The sequence below is a fragment of the Centroberyx affinis genome, unplaced genomic scaffold, assembly GCF_046629955.1.
Source record: "Centroberyx affinis isolate AG114_WGS23_722 - 3 ecotype Tasmania unplaced genomic scaffold, CSIRO-AGI_Caff_v1 ptg003570l_1, whole genome shotgun sequence".
In the NCBI taxonomy this organism is placed as follows: domain Eukaryota; kingdom Metazoa; phylum Chordata; class Actinopteri; order Beryciformes; family Berycidae; genus Centroberyx; species Centroberyx affinis.
Window position 1 is genome coordinate 221,025 of NW_027281500.1, and position 16,244 is coordinate 237,268.

At 42.6% G+C, this 16,244-nt stretch overlaps 2 protein-coding genes across 3 annotated transcripts in view; both read left to right on the plus strand.

The window, feature by feature from the left end:
* The window catches only part of LOC139661644 (growth factor receptor-bound protein 2-like), a 29,976-nt gene extending 23,496 nt beyond the window's left edge, over positions 1-6,480 (plus strand). Inside the window, exons 3-5 of one of the 2 annotated variants that reach the window (XM_071540160.1) lie at positions 1,387-1,509; positions 3,345-3,519; positions 4,402-6,480. In XM_071540160.1, coding sequence (XP_071396261.1) covers positions 1,387-1,509; positions 3,345-3,519; positions 4,402-4,584 — 481 coding nt within the window. In that variant the 3' untranslated portion in view covers positions 4,585-6,480. The remainder of the gene's footprint in view (positions 1-1,386; positions 1,510-3,344; positions 3,520-4,401) is intronic. The other variant, XM_071540161.1, reaches the window with a different exon arrangement.
* A 1,645-nt stretch (positions 6,481-8,125) lies between these two features.
* On the plus strand, positions 8,126-16,074 carry LOC139661647 (ADP-ribosylation factor-binding protein GGA3-like; the record flags this gene model as incomplete). The annotated part of the gene is made up of 14 exons (XM_071540164.1): positions 8,126-8,162; positions 8,877-8,961; positions 9,149-9,224; positions 9,323-9,421; positions 9,519-9,642; positions 9,805-9,908; positions 10,644-10,724; positions 11,074-11,211; positions 11,741-11,822; positions 12,105-12,227; positions 13,634-13,858; positions 14,038-14,120; positions 14,209-14,645; positions 15,866-16,074. Coding segments are annotated over exons 1-14 (1,903 nt in total), but the record flags the coding sequence as incomplete, so codon positions are not given.
* Between the last annotated feature and the right edge of the window lie 170 nt (positions 16,075-16,244).

Here is a 16,244-nt window from a genome sequence, read left to right on the forward strand (position 1 = left end):
TAAAAGCCTAATGTTTTGTCCTAGAAGCTAAGACTGCAGTTGACTGACCCACATATGTCATCTTTATTTTACTCAAGTTGTCTTCCAGCTGTGATGTTGCCTCAGGGATGCTGGAGGTGCTGACATTTGTCAAGTGACATTCACTCAGCTGACTCTCATCAGGTCTTTTTGTGTTTAATGTGTAATCTAAAAGCAGCAGAAAAGCTTTGAGCTGCTGCTCCCAAACCCCTACTGCCACAACACACTCAGGATAGACAAGAAATGACTCCATGGCACTCTGAATTATCAGTTCCTGATACAGCAGAATGTGAAACTGTGAAGCTGTGCTGGCCCAGGAGCAAATTCCATTACTTTTTGAGGTGGGAAATTATGATCGAAATCCTGCTTCTATTAGTCTTAAATGATGTCATTGTAGTTTTCTTTTGACCCTGATCAAAATCTCTTGAATCATCTGAGGTCAAACCATTTCAGAACCACTGGTGTGAAGCACAGACAACAGATTGATCCCATAAAGGACTCCGATGGTTTTATTTGACAAAACAGGAGGAGACTGATCTCTCTCTCTCTCTCTCTCTCTGTTTTGTGAAACACAGTTGGACCCTTAGAGGATAGCTCCTGTTATTTTCAACCTGGGTCTTATTTTCCTAGTGTTTTGCCATCATGATTCATTGTGTTCAAAAGAATTGCTGCAGTTCATTGATTTTAAGTTTGTAAATACAAGTGATTTTGGATGTGGGCGGTCCAACGAGTAAAACACATCACCGCTTTCAACTGTAACTGCAGTGTAAGTGTTATTGTGTTGAAAGGTGTTTTAAGCGCTTTCTGGTTTTGACTGTTGGAGATTGTGTTGATAAGATAAGATAAGATAGCACTTTATTAACCCCCTTGAGGAAATTCAGGGAAATTCAGTTGGCCCTCTGGGTGTCTATTGGAGAGCAGCGCTCCCTGCAAACTGGAGGTATGAACGCTCTACAGTGAAGTAAGTGACATTTTTTGAACACAATGAATCACCATGATGGCAGAAACTAAGAAAATAAAGCCAAGGTTGAAAATAACCAGAACTATCCTTTTAACAATTAATTTCCTGTGGTGTTTTTTCTTAAGCTGTTTATTTATAGTTGCAGACCTTAACTTCTCATTTAATCATCTCATTTTGTGTTTTAAATTGATCTTTTCCAGTCAACATTTAAACGGTCTTAAAGAGTCTGAAACCTGCAGATATTCTATATCTATTTCCTTTGGGGGTATTGGGCATTAGCCAAACGAGGCGGCATCACATAGATGTCATTTCCAAGTACATTTTTAAAAAAGAAACCCTACCTACCCTACCCTGTTTTACATGTTCTAAGTGTGAGTTATTGTGTTTCACGCCGCTGATTTTGACAGCTGGTTTCATGGGAAGATCCGTCGAGCCAAAGCTGAAGAACTGCTGAACAAACAGAGGCTGGACGGAGCCTTCCTCATCCGAGAGAGCGAGAGCACTCCGGGGGATTTCTCCCTCTCTGTCAAGTAGGTAGACATTTCATTTGCCTCGTCCGCCCTGAAGCGCTACTCCTGCTGGCCGCCGCACACACACCTGCTTCCTCTGATATTTCTTTCTTCCCAATGCCACTGCACTAGGTGAATTTCCATGCGGGTGTTTTTTTCTTTTCTTTTTTTTTTTTGGTCGATAAAGAAATTATGTGATGAATAACGCATTTATCGACTAAATATTGCAGAGAGCTTGGCATGATCAACCCGACAAATGGTTAAATTTCACTGTATAATGATTCAAAAATGGCTTTGGACATCCTGATATGTAAAATATCAGTCCACCATGACTTTCTAGAAATGGACCTGCTGCCACTTCTCTTATATAAGGTTCCCATTATAGTTGTATGGCCACTAGTTGGTGTATAAGAATTTAACCAAGTGCATTTTTTTGTTTTCATCAGTAGGAAACATAGCCAAAATTACTGATACTAAATAACACTAACTTGAAAGACTAATCAGTTATTGAAAGACATTACATTTTTCTCTTGGATGAGATGTTTGATATTTTTTTCTGATGTTCGGGAAATTGATTTATGTGTTTCGACCCAGCTGGTGGAGACACACCTAATTCATATTTCAACATTTCAAAAGTTTGTGTAAAATGTGCTTGATAGTTGGATGGAAACACAGCTACTGCTTCTCTCTTTATCACCCCACCTTCCAAACAGCGCTGCATACACAGTGAAACACGACAAACGGTTCAACACTGGTTATGATAACCTCTAACATCGCAGGTCCGTTAGGAGTAGTTTATTTATAATAGGACCTGCATAAACGACTCATTGGCCAGGTGGCATGACTTGTGCCACAACGTTAACAGGAGCATTAGCCTGATTAGCTCTGTATCAGCCTGAACAGTTAAAGGAGTGGGAGGGGCTCCGGCTAAAGGGGAGGAGCTTTTCACAGCCCAGAAAACAGACATTGAGCTGAATACAGGGGACAACAAGAAACCAAATGAAGAAAGAATAGAAGTTGATCCTTCCCCCACATCTTTACACCTACTGAGAAGACTGTATGCTAGATTGAAGTGAAAATCTTACATAGGATACCTTTTTTAATGTAAAGTCAGCTCAGCAGTCTGTGTCATCCCTCACAAGGTGACTTGTGCCTTTGTGAGAACTCTTCAGTCTCGGTCTGATGGCTTGATCGTGCCATCGAAGCGAGCAAGCACTTTCGTCCAAGCTCTTCCGGCTTGATGAAAAATGCAGCTGCCTGGGCCGCACTCTCGCCATCTCTCTTTTAATGCAACCAGAGGCAAATGCAGTGGCTGATTGTGGTGCTAATGGTGATGAATGTCAAAGCGGGTCAGCACGCCTTCATGGACACGACGCAAAAATGAATGCTAAAATCGGAGTCGGGGCAAAAAATGAAAGGAAAAATATGGTTAAACATTTGATCTGTAGTGATTTTGACCACAGTATAGTCACTTTCTATGCCAACACATTTGGGCATCAGATAAAAGGTATGAGTTTGAGATCCATTTAATTTCCAGGAGTAATAGTGCTGGATAATGTCTTAATGGCCCCTCATTTAGATTCCTCTTTACTTGAACCTCCAAATCTGCATACTGTGTTTAATATTGTTTGAGTATTAAAATGGTTCACTGTAATCTCCTCTTCTATTCATCATCCTGTCATATCCTGTTGATAGAAATCAACCTTCCTGCGTGGTGTGTTGAATTTTTCATGAATCCGTCTAGCCTTGAATAACTGACCATTTTAATTTAACTTTTTCTCCCTTTGTAGGTCAGCAAACATCATGAAGAATTTGTTTTTTTGATATTATAGTGTTTCACGTTTCACCCTCCACAGGTACGGCAGCGACGTCCAGCACTTCAAGATCCTGCGCGACGGCTCGGGGAAGTACTTCCTGTGGGTGGTGAAGTTCAACTCGCTGAACCAGCTGGTGGAGTACCACCGCACCTCCTCGGTGTCCCGCAGCCAGACCATCCTGCTGCGGGACATGGAGGAGATCCAGCTGCAGCAGGTCGGACGTGGCAGAAACTCACACACACACACACACACACACACAAACACGGTTATACATCATGTAACCTACATGTGTAGCAACCCGCACGGTCATACATAAACATGCACACACAAGTGCTTATACAAGCTAAGAAGAGTACACACAGAAAGACAAACACACACACACTCACAGCCATACATAAACATGAGCACACAGGCATTGCACATACAGATGTAGACACACACAGGCACAGACACACACACATTGGTACGTGTGTGCACAGCTGTATGCATGTACACAAACTGGGGAAAATCCTCATGTCAGACAAACATTTCAAAATATTGCATCATGTAATCTTTTGAGCAATCCTACAAATCCTATGAAAACTGCAAAGCTCCACGGATGATAAAGTAGAGTCGTTCATATCCTCGTAATGACACAGCATTGTCTGTAAGCAAAGAAGACATGACTTCATCTTATAATAAGTTTCTTTGACATGATACCATGTTGTATGCAAGTGGCAATTTTCAGGGTATGAAAGGGGAATCGCATGCCCTTTGTTAACATAAATGACATTGATCCCGCTTTTTCCATCAGGAATTTGAGAGAAAATTTCCCATCAACAAATCATGCAACTATACTTATTTATCTCATTACTTTGTGTTCTTGGGATTATAAGGTTCTATCTGGGTGGAGTGCAGCTCTGAGATATTGAGCATCAAACATTTGGAAAAAATGTTTTTCCCCAAGAGATTCTTAAAAAAACAAACGATAAAACGATAGAAATGTATAATTCCCAGCTCACAACTTATTTTCTCCACCTTTTGCAGATTAACAGCCAACCACGTGGAAAACGACACATCCTAACCCTCGTTTTTCTCCATCCATTCCCCCGTTTAGAGTTTGTGTGTGCAGGCGCTGTTCGACTTCGAGCCCCAGGAGGAGGGCGAGCTGGGCTTCAGGCGCGGGGACATCATCCAGGTGCTGGACAACTCCCACGCCAACTGGTGGAAAGGCATGTGCAGCGGACAGACGGGCACCTTCCCCCGCAACTACGTGACGCCGGTCAGCCATCACATGTGACCGCGCTCGTCCTCCGAAGCGAACCGGAATGGCGGACACACGGAGGCGCAGCACCGTCGCATGCTATATGCTTCAACCATCGCATGTGACGATGCTTGCCTCCTCCTCCCCCCCTCCCCCCTGCAAAAAAAAAAACAAAAAAAAAAAACTGAAGAGGTGAAGGATGCTTCGTTGAGGATGCAGAAGCAGAGCGCCGTCACTTGTTCTGCTTCTCTTCAAAAATGGAGAGAAGGAATGGGATGGATGAGGGAGACGGAGCTGATTAAAGCAGGCAGACTGGAGAGCTCACACACATGGAACATGAGGCAAACAGGTTTGGATCAGGGCCTTCAGTGCGGATATATCATACTGTCGGGGGAGGAAATAATCATTTATTCCAGAGATGCACTACGCTCACTTCTCCACTCCACCCTTCATTTTTATGTTTTTCATATTAAAATTGCTTCCTGTCACATCTGTTGCAAAACAGATCGATGAAAAGATGTCAGTCGGTTGTGGAGGAGACCAAAGACTAATGTGTTGACGTCAACCCTGCTTTGGGACGCTGGATAGATGTGTTTTTTTTATGATTAAGATGTAATGTACAGTATGCTGTATCAATTTGGATGATGGAATCTGTTTTTTTTTTACCGTTTTATTCCGTACGTCGATATTAGATTCTGTCTATGAAAGTGATTGGTGTCTTGGAATGTCAAGCAATGTTTTTTTAATCAGGAAAAAAAAAAGCAAATCAATATGTTATTTCACATTTCAGCTTGGCATGCAGCGTAAACAAACTTAAACACTATAATTTATACTCATATTTTCAAACAGTTTACTGCGTACGCTTTCATTTGATGAGCACGAGTCGTGTATCATCAAAATCGGTCGACATATGCATGTGAAAATCTCGTCGGATGCATTTGCTCCTCATTGTTTACATGTCTTCGTTATCTCATTCTGATGCAGCCTGACAAATTGCAGCGGTTACAAGGCAAACGCTTTTCTTGAAAACGCCATATTTATTAATGCTTTTTGGGATAACGAATGTAGCCATTTTACCCGATGTGTTCAGGGAGAGTTTGACTGGATTAAATACATGAAAAACTAACAAGTGTGATGAAAGTCATGTAGGAGATATGTTTTTTGATAATCTGATCTTGAGCGCATTGAAGGTGACACTTTTTTCGACAGTGCCTTCTGTACGGCAACTAAGTACGGAGGGCAAAGAAGAAATGTGTTTTGTGCCACTGTGTAATTGATGAATGACTGTCCAACTCTTTGACAATGTACAGTAGAGTGTGTCCTTCCACAGAAAAAGTTGCATGTGAAATTTTAACTGATGTGGATGGTGGACCATTATCAGAAGGGCTTCTGTAGTTTTACTGCAATTAAAGATGTTTGTTTTCAACATATGTACATGTTCAGTGTCTTCTGTTGTGGGAGAGAGCACTAACAGTGGGTCCAAACTGAACATTGGTGTTTTTTCATGTTTTCACCCACGTTTCATCTTTCCAATGTTGATGTGACACCCAACACCCACCATGGACTGCCAGACAGCCATGTTCAGTGTGAATGGTCAGAAGATGGCCTACAATTGAAGCTAGTGTTACGAATGTTCACGTCACAGTGTGATGTCAATTACTAATGACCCCATACTGTGTCAGTTTGTCAACCAAATTCAAAAGCAACATGTGACGAGGGACTTTAGACCGCGCCTCTTCTTCAAAGCGGATTACTGTGGCACAGGGGAAAGTTCTTCTGTCTTTTCTAGTGGAATTCTTTCATTATTTGACGGCACGGCAATTATGTATGATGTTATGCAGGACATAGAGCTGATATGGATGTGTGTGTGTTGATGGACACTTCAATAGAACCTGTTTCATCATTGAAAACTGGGTTTGTTTCTCAATAATAAAACAATAAAAAAAACTCTGTATCTGCCACCGTGGTCTAGTGCATTATTTGCGACGAGCTGAGCAGTACGTTCCAGTTCTTCATTTTTTCTTTTATTCAATACCCATTACGTGACGGGGATGAAAGCTGATGCACCATGCTTCCACCCACAAGGTCCTCTTCAAATGGGAACCATAAAGCCTTTCTTCATGGCTGTTTTATGGTGTGAACGACAGTGTCTCCCGCCGCTTGAACTGAGATGAATGCTCAAAGCTGAATTCCCTGTGAATAACAAAGAAATCACAATGGGCGCTTTCCTCACATTGATAAAAGCACGTGCTGAGGAAGCAAAGCCGTGCATTCCCTTCAAATGTTCCTTAAATCCATATTTAATAATGATTGAGGTACATGTTCTTCATCAAATCAGTGTTCCCCTAATCCCTGGCCTGCTATGAATCAGCTAAAGCAGCCCACAATGCCCCAAAATGGCCCGGTGGCTTTACACATGAAAAGACTAAGAATAAAAGTGTATTTTAATGACTGATAATACTCAGCTGGGTCCCATGCTGAGAACTTTTATGAACCCTTTATTTATAAATCAAAAAGAGAAAAGCTCTCTGGTTACAAAGTATGCAGACAGCAACCTTCTACTCAGCCTGATCAATCCCTTCAGCTATCCCAGTGTGTATACAATATGCCAGTAGTGCAGGCCTGCTTCAAACAACCTCTACACGCAGTGCAGTCTAATGAATGAGTGACATCTGACCGCTGTAAACACCTAGGACAGGTCCTCTGGGCTGTTAGCGCCACCTAATGGCCACGCAGTGATATAACTCAGATCCCATGACCATCTCCTTCATTGTCATCTGAATGGTGAAGCTGTTGTAATATTCGCCTTACAACTCTGTCATATACTGCTTTAATGAAGTAGAAAATGGCAGCTTCATGTCATATAGTTTTACAGTAGTCTTCATAGGACTATCCCTCTCTATATATATATAGACTTCAAGTTACTCTGTATAGTTAGAGCTCATGTATTATCACGAGCAATATCAGGGAACGTGAACTTTTTTAATGAAATCAATGTTTATAATGAGGCCCGTGATGCTGCCTTCACGTGCTTCTCGTAAGCTCCTACTTCATTCGTCAATCGTAAATCGTAATATGATTTGTGGTACATTCACGAACTTTAGGTTGGAAATAATAACAAAATGGACCAGAAACAAGCGCAGTTTTTTTATGGCTTTTGATGACTTGTTTCAATCGAGCGGCACAGAGCTATTTTGTGCTGAAGAGGAGAAAATATTCATCATGCAAGTAATTGATGTTTTAGACGCTTTTTTGGCTCGTGACACCTTAAAATGAAGCCTACTCTTTAAAAGACAAAGAGTGAAAAGAGAAACATGCAACAATAGTAATCATTAACATAGAATGGCAAAAAATAATATATAATAATAAAATATCATATCATATATAATAAAATATCACTCGTGAAATACATCGTCACATCTTGGCAATAAAGAAAATTCAGACTTTCCCAGTGCTACTTCGCACTTAGTTGGGTCACTTACGTGCGCTCAACCTCTAATAACGATATATCCGTCAGCACGTGAAGGCAGCACGAGTCACGCGTTGTTTGCCTCCCCCTGCCCAGCACAGTGCAAATATGGCGGGTGAAGGGGAGTCACTGGAGTCCTGGCTCAGTAAGTACATCCTTAGAGTCTTTTTATTTTACATAATGTATTCAAATAGCAGCTAGTTGCTTATTTGCTTTATAACCGTAGGTGTCCGAAACGTTGCTTGGCCCAACATGACAACGCTGTCCCTGTAAAATGTCCTGCTTTTCGGCAGTGTTGTCAGAAACTGACTGTCGCTGGCTACCATGGCAAAGCTGCTGGCGACTGATGGATGTCGCTAGCCAAAATGAACGTTTAATGTTTGGCTTACTTCGTAATTGGGCTCGGTAACTAACAGCAGCCAGTAACGGACACTGACTACATTTCTATTCTCTTGCTGTCCCACACAAGCTTGGCTTTTGCTTCTGCAGCTAGCCGCCTGTCGTGCACCTGCTTCATCTCTACCTGTCAGCTTTCACTAGCTCAAGTGCAAACAGGATTTGCGACAACAACAAACTGGATCAGCTAACATAGGCGAGGTGCCTGCAGGCAATAAAGAATGCAGATCAACCGCTGCAGAAAAATGGATAGTATATGTCTGGGTTGGTGTAGGCTCTAAGAGGGGATAGAGCTTGGTAGTAAAGGATTGACTAACTCTTACCCGTATCACAAAGCATCAGCTATGCCTACATGGGGCAGGTTAGCCTGTTTACCTATTTAGCTATCTATTTGCATGTCCTGAAATAACCCAGACTCTGTGACTTAATGTAGATGACAGCCTGTATCTTGCTCTTTTTACAGACAAAGCCACCAACCCCACCAACAGACAGGAAGACTGGGAGTATATTATGGGATTCTGTGACCAAATCAATAAGGAGCTAGAAGGGTATGGTCGCATTCACTCAGTACGTTCAATTCTCTCCCATAACATCAGATCGCACCTGTCTAATGTTACTCCTCCATGTCCCCATTGTGGTAAAGAAATAGCATCCGCCTATTAAATCCCAAACGTTGTGTTGTTGTTATTATTACTGGGATTGTAATAGATTGTTTCCTTCCATCATGTTTTTCAGCCCACAGATATCGGTTAGACTGTTGGCTCACAAGATTCAGTCCCCTCAGGAATGGGAGGCCATACAAGCTTTGACAGTATGTCTCTTAACTTTTCCACAGCATTTCCCATTCTGACATCCATGAGCGTAACCCTGTGCAATTCAAAGATTTTTTTCCTTTTTTCCTTTCTGCAGGTTCTAGAGGCTTGCATGAAGAACTGTGGGAGACGGTTTCACAGTGAAGTCGGAAAATTTCGGTTTTTAAACGAATTAATTAAAGTGGTTTCGCCCAAAGTAAGTAACATTAGAGGTTAGAAGCCCTCTAGTGGGGACGTGTCCGCTAGAAATGCCGTTTGGTGTCATTCTAAGCTGTACGTCGATTCTTTTTCAGTACCTAGGGGACAAAGTGTCGGAGAGGGTGAAGGCAAAAGTGATCGAGATGCTGTACAGTTGGACCGTCTCTCTACCGGATGAGGCAAAGATCTCCGAAGCTTATCAGATGCTGAAGACGCAGGGTGAGATGCCAGTGACTGAAAACATCTGTTCCAATATGCTCATGAGACATTTTAGACATTGTGTTGTGCTTGAAACTGTTTGATATAATTCTAATTTTGTCGTCTTGTAGGCGTGAAGCTGTCATCTTCAGACCACAGTGGCTGACTGTTGTTTATTTTCAGGTATCGTTTCAGTTGACCCAGAAATCCCTCTTGATAACGCGCTAATCCCGTCGCCTCCCCCACGTCCCAAGAATCCTGTCTTTGACAATGAGGAGAAGAGCAGGGTAAGAAGAATTATTTTGGGATGTGATCGTTTGAACATTGTCTCTCTGTCTGTCCCTCTCTCTCTGTCTCTCTCTCTCTCTCTGTGTCTCAATTTTTCAATTCACAGTTTGAAAACAAAACAATATTGCCAAAGCATGTCAGTAGAAATGAAACAACATTTTAGAAAATACATCTCATCCCCTCTCGTGTGTGTGTGTGTGTGTGTGTGTGTGTGTGTACCCCTATAGGTGAAAGATCTGGCTTGCTGCGTATTATTATTATTACTATCCAACAGTATTTCCCCATTCCCTTAATGTGTGACAACAGTCAAATTTTGCGGCTAATATTGTGTGCTGAATTCTCTCACCACATAGATAGGGATAGTTTTAGTTAGAGTATCAGGAGAGAAGGAGGATCTCTGTCTCTCATCATGGACCAATAGCTTTGCGTCCCACAGAAGTAAAGGTCATCTTAGTGATGCATCTATGACATAAAAACCGCTCTTGTCGCTACAACCGTTGCGTGATTGGTTTCTCTTTTCGTCCCGCTTCCCCACGTATTCCCGTTCTGGCACGCCATGACCAAAACAGGTCACGTCTGCATGTTTACTTTGCGTTGCCTCAAGTTGATCTATGAATGAAGTTTGTTTTGTCAAGGCCTGGGAGCTGAGCGCGGCTTTGCTGCCTGCGGCCGGGCGATCTGTGGGAAACGGGCTTCGGTACACACTGACTGATGGCTCTGTCCTCTCCCTGCAGAGACTAGCAGAGCTGCTGAAGAGCAAAAAGCCAGAAGATCTGCAAGAGGCCAATCGTCTCATCAAGAACATGGTTAAGGAGGTGAGACTGCACCGGTGGCCAAATGAAAATGCCACACTGTCTAGATAGTTGTCAAGTGCACCTCTTATAACTATCTCCCTTCCCGCAACCTTTGCTGCTGTAATTATGCTGCGGCTTCTAAGCGTATTTTTCAAATGTTAAGATTCTGTTGTAGTTCATCTTTAGGGAAATTTGAAGTGAATGACTGCATACGTAGTGAAATGCACTTGCCACCATCCCTCAGTTTTCACCACAAAGGTGTTTATACAGGCAATTAGGTTTGATGAAGATTATTAATGTAAGCCATAACTCATCATGAGGCACTTGGCAGCACCTAGGGCATAACGGTCAGATGGTGTTTTCCTCTCAGGACGAGGTGAGAGCACAGAGGGCGACGAAGCAAAAAAGCACACTGGAGGAGGTCAACAACAGCGTCAAACTCCTCAACGAGATGCTGACTCACTTCAGCCCAGAAGACTCCACAGACGGAGACAAGGAGCTCATTAGGGTGCGTCTTCCATTAGATCTGGCTCAGATGACCTTTTGGAACAGATTCACTTTTTTTGTTTTGACACCGATTGGCCTTTCTCATAGCATTTGTCACAAAAGTCCAAACCCTGCCCATACAGCCCTTAGGCTGCCTGAAGCAAATTACTGCTGTTGCATGTAAACTTGCAGGAATAAATGAGAACAGCCTCATTTTGAGATTGACAAATCCTGCATTGGGTGTTGAATAGGTCTCATAAGCCCTCCATTCTCGAAATTTCCTTGGCAAATAAAAAAAATAATAATTCCGCTAAGTACTCAAACAAAGTAATTGAAAGGATTTCATTTAATAATTGAACCTGGGCTACTCTTCATACAATGATAGAACGGTTCCTCTTTAGACGCATACTAAAAACATATTTCATATCTCCCAATCTAAGTGACATCTATTATGTATGACCTGCCACATTTTATTTTTTTTCAACCAGTGATGCTAATATGCCTGAATGCACTTCAGATGTGAATATTCAGTTTTTCTCTTCTTTTTCCAGGAGTTGTATGGTGATTGTGACAAGCTTAGGCGGACAGTGTTCCAGCTCGCTACTGAGACTGAGGACAATGACAGCAGCTTGGGTAAGAAATCCTCTAATTGCACCCTATTCATTCAGTGAACCGCATCTGATGACTTCCTCTCCCTGTTCTAGTTTGAGTATAACAAGGCTGAGTCAAGATTTCTGGAGTTCATGTGCTGACGTGAGAGCAGCGTTTTACCAGACCAGCCTGTCCACTTCTGGTCCCAGTCCTGGGCACATGTTTGCCAAACTTTGCATTCACTGTGAAGGATTGTTTTTGTCTAGATCTCATTATTGTGTAGACCTGGTCCCAGTCTAACCTTTGACCTAATGCACTCACCAGGAGACATCCTGCAGGCCAGCGATGACCTCTCCCGCGTCATTAACTCCTATAAGAAGATTGTGGAAGGACAGACCATCAATGGAGAGGCTGAAGAAGCACTAATGCGATCGTCAACCAGACAGGGTAAACATTACCGCTAGGGCTGCACAGTTAATTGTATACTGCGATTTTGTTTCCATGATTACTGATAGTATCATGTGCCGATACTGAAGTCTTTGTTATACTTTCAAGTCTTGTGTGTTGAGTGTGTATTATGTGTGACAAATTCTAACCTTTGAGTGCGCAACGGGCACCATGTGACCAAAACGAAGTTAAGATGGAGAAGCAGGCTGCTCCACTGGGAAAGAAAGAGAGAAACCTGACATGTGTAACAAGTCAAGTGGAAAAGACTGGATTGGCTCAACGTTAGAGAGGAAAATCCATCTTAGTTCTTAAAAGTGGATACATTGTCTGTCGTTTGGAGATACTTTTGTTATAAACCAGATGAAGACAAACAAGTACAGATTCTATGCAAAGTTTGCCTTAGGGTTGTAGCTGGGCTAATTATTTCTAATTTGAATTTTGTAAATAAGGACCACACTAAGAGTAAGACTGTATGACTGAAAAAAAGACTGCTACTTTGACAAATACTGCACTGAAATAAGTGAAAATATATTTTAAGATGCAAAACAGCAATATAGTAACTTTGTTTCCTGAGACAAATCATCATGATTAATTATGCTGATCACAATATTTAACAAAATAATTGGATTGTCACTTTTACCATAATCATGCAGCCCTAATTACAGCTATTCACTGGCTTTTTGTCTGTAGTGTTTCACGCCTTTTATTATGTCTGTAAATCTCTGTGCACATAATGTCTGTTATCATTTTTATCCGAATACAACTAAAAACATTTTTTTCACAAATTATCATCGGTAGCTGGCTTTCCATTCAATTATTTTTATGCAAATTATGCTGAATCAAATTACTACAGCTGAATGATAACTGCAAATTACAGCATGTTTTTATGCTCTGTTGAGACAGAAACGATTTTTATCACGTTTGCAGCCAAAGGTTGTCTGTGAAATTTTTCTAGTGCAGTCTCCCAGAAATGTAACACGCACTGCTGCTCTCATGCAAAAGGCACATGTCCTGGTTGCATGGCCATTAGTTGGTGCATTAGAATATTGCCAATTGCATGTCTTTGTTCTTGTTTTCACACATGAAATATGCCCGGTGTTAACTGACACAAAAGAACAATAACAAATTGTCCAATACTAATGGATTCTTCATAGTCTTTCTGTTTTTTTTCGTGAGTGTTTCTCTGACATAACTGCACTTTATGCTCAAAGTGTTGTTTACTCTCTTCGGCCCAAGACACCTAATTCATATTTTACATTTTTGAAGCATTTCATACATTCAAAATTCACTCGAAATTCACTTGACAGTTGGATGGAAACATGGGAATTGCCTATTTGAAAATTAATACATCTTTGTTCTCATCCTCTAAATGTCTCTCTCTCTCCCTCTCTCTCTCTGTCTGACAGGCACCAAACCCCCCGGTAGCACAACGCAGTCAGAGATCCTGATCGACCTGGCAGGTCTGGACGTCCGGAGCCCCTCTCCGCCAGACCAGCAGCCCCCAGCGTCCTCGCCCTCTATCCCTGCCGACCTGCTGTACGGGTCTGCAGCCTCCACCAACCCTCAGTCCCCCAGCCCCAGCACACCCTCCACGGCACTCTCTCTGCTAGACGGAGAACTATTATCCTTAGGTAACACGTGCAGTATTGTACGTTAAAAAATCGGTACTTTATATTTTTCCGTGACAGCGTGGCACCTTCGCTAATTGACTTCTGTTTTTGTTAGAGTTGTTTGTATTTTGAGAAAGTCTTGTGAACATGCAGAGATACTGTTTTGTCACTGGAATGAATATATTCGTGTTCATTTCCAGGCCTTAACGACCCTGTTCCTGTTTTATGTAAATCAACCGTACCAAAACATGAAAACTCGAACGATCATTTGACATCTTTACAGGTTTGCACACTTTTCTTTGCAATTCATTTACACCAATGTGAACTGTTATTTTATCGCTGATAACAGTGACTTTTATCATTTGGTCCAGGATGCCAGTCAGGATTTTGACCTCTTTGGCACCACGTCGCTCCCGGTTCCTGCGTTCTCTACATCTTCCCTCTTTACAGATTCCCTCTCTGTGACTCTAGCCCCGGTCAGCCCGCCCCAGTCTTCCACCACAGCCTCCGCCTTAGCCTTCCCCGGCCCTGTCTTCCCCCCCCCTCCTGTTTCCGCCGTCTCGACAACATCGGTTACAGTTCCACCGCCGCCCCCCGGTGCGGCCTTGACCGCCACAGCCCCAGCTGCTCTCCCTCAGTCCTACAGCATGGCCGCCTCCTCTCTCTCCTCCCCTGCTGCTCCGGTCGTCCCACCACAGCGCTCCAGCGCGGCGTCCTTCCATCCCAGTGGTGTTGCCCAGTCTGCCTCAGCCTCTCTCAATCACAGTCTGCAGGACCTCGCCATGCTGGATCTGGGCAGTCCTAAAAAGTGAGTAATAGTTATCCCCTGCAATGAAATTTAGGGGGGAGGGACTATGGGTCGGCCCTGGTCACTGATTGAATTTTGACGAAACTTCAGGGAATGATCCATGTCATTGTTCTATTCCAGCATTTTTTAAATTGCACTGACTGGCCTAAGGGGGGTGCTACAGCATGTGTTTACTTGTTACTGATTGGCCCAAAGGGGGACTGCATCATGTTTGCTTTGGTTGCCTTATTTCAGTTTTAAACCACTCTAGGCTAGTTTTAAAACACACCCATCCACTGAGCTACTTGACAAAGTGATTCCTGTGTTCTGGTCATGGTACATGGAATTTCAAGTGTATCTGAACCGCTTGTTGCCGGATGGCTGATTGATATATTGGAACCCTATTGGGCCTTGACACCAATTGATCCTTACATGGCCCCACAGCCACTTAGTAAGCAGTGTCTCAGCGCTGTAACTAAGCAACATCACTCAGAGCACATGATAAAATTCTGTTGAGTGAATGTTTTTTAGAATATTACCAGATGACATTCAGAACACATGATAAAATGCTGTTTAGCGAATGTTTTTTGGAATATTACCAGATGACAATTTAATACATGAGAGAACTTGTCTCAATTGTGACTGACCTATTTAAAGTGCCTCGCTAAGTGTCTCATGGCCACTTGGTCAAATGTCAAGTGGCCAAGATGTTTTGCATTTGTATGAAGGCAAGTGCTGTTACCGCTCCCACTCATAATAACCAAGGGGATTAGGGGTCCAAGCATGAGGTGCTGGAACCCTGTGTTTGTTAGGGTGATTCCTCTTCTTCACACTCTTAAGTTAATCAAAATTCTTTTTTCACATAATTTTCTGGGTCATGCTGAAAATATACAACATAGTGTTTTTGCTCTCTGCAATTGTTTTCTGTCCACCATTTTGCAATTTTTGAAAATCCAATTTTTGCTAACTCCTTTTAGACAGTTGATCCAATCTTCCCCAGATTTGGCATGCAGCATCTCTGGACTTATTTCCTATAAGTCTTCACATAAGAATACAGGGAATAATAAATAAAGTCTTTCATTGTGTGTGTAAGCCTATGAATGACAATTCATTTCATAGTCTTTCATTAAGACACTGTGGTGAATCTGTCATTATCCACTTAGTACGCCTGGTGTGATGGACCTTAGCAGTTTGCTGGGCATGGGCGAGGGTCTGGGCGTTGCTGCCGCCTTGTCTTCCAGTCCTGGTGTCCCCTTGTCCACACCCATCCCGCTGCTCCTGGAGGGGGTGCCAGGAGGCTCCGCTCCCCCACCTGTAACGAGTCAGGCAGATGACAGCCCTCTGTTACGCTCCCTGTCCCCCATCCTCCCCCTGAGCCAGGCCAGTCCAGCCAGGGGAGAGGAAGTGTCCCTGGCCAACGTCTTCGTCCCTCTGGACACCATCAAGCCAAGTGAGTTCCAGGAAACGGGCTTTATGGGTTTTTTGTTTTTGTTTTTTAAGATTATTTGAATTACTTTTATTGCTTTGTTAAATACTATATGGTGGTTTATAATCAAATGACAACTCAGGAGGACATTGGAGCAGGGCGGACGTATTGCAGAAAACATCTAAACTTATTAA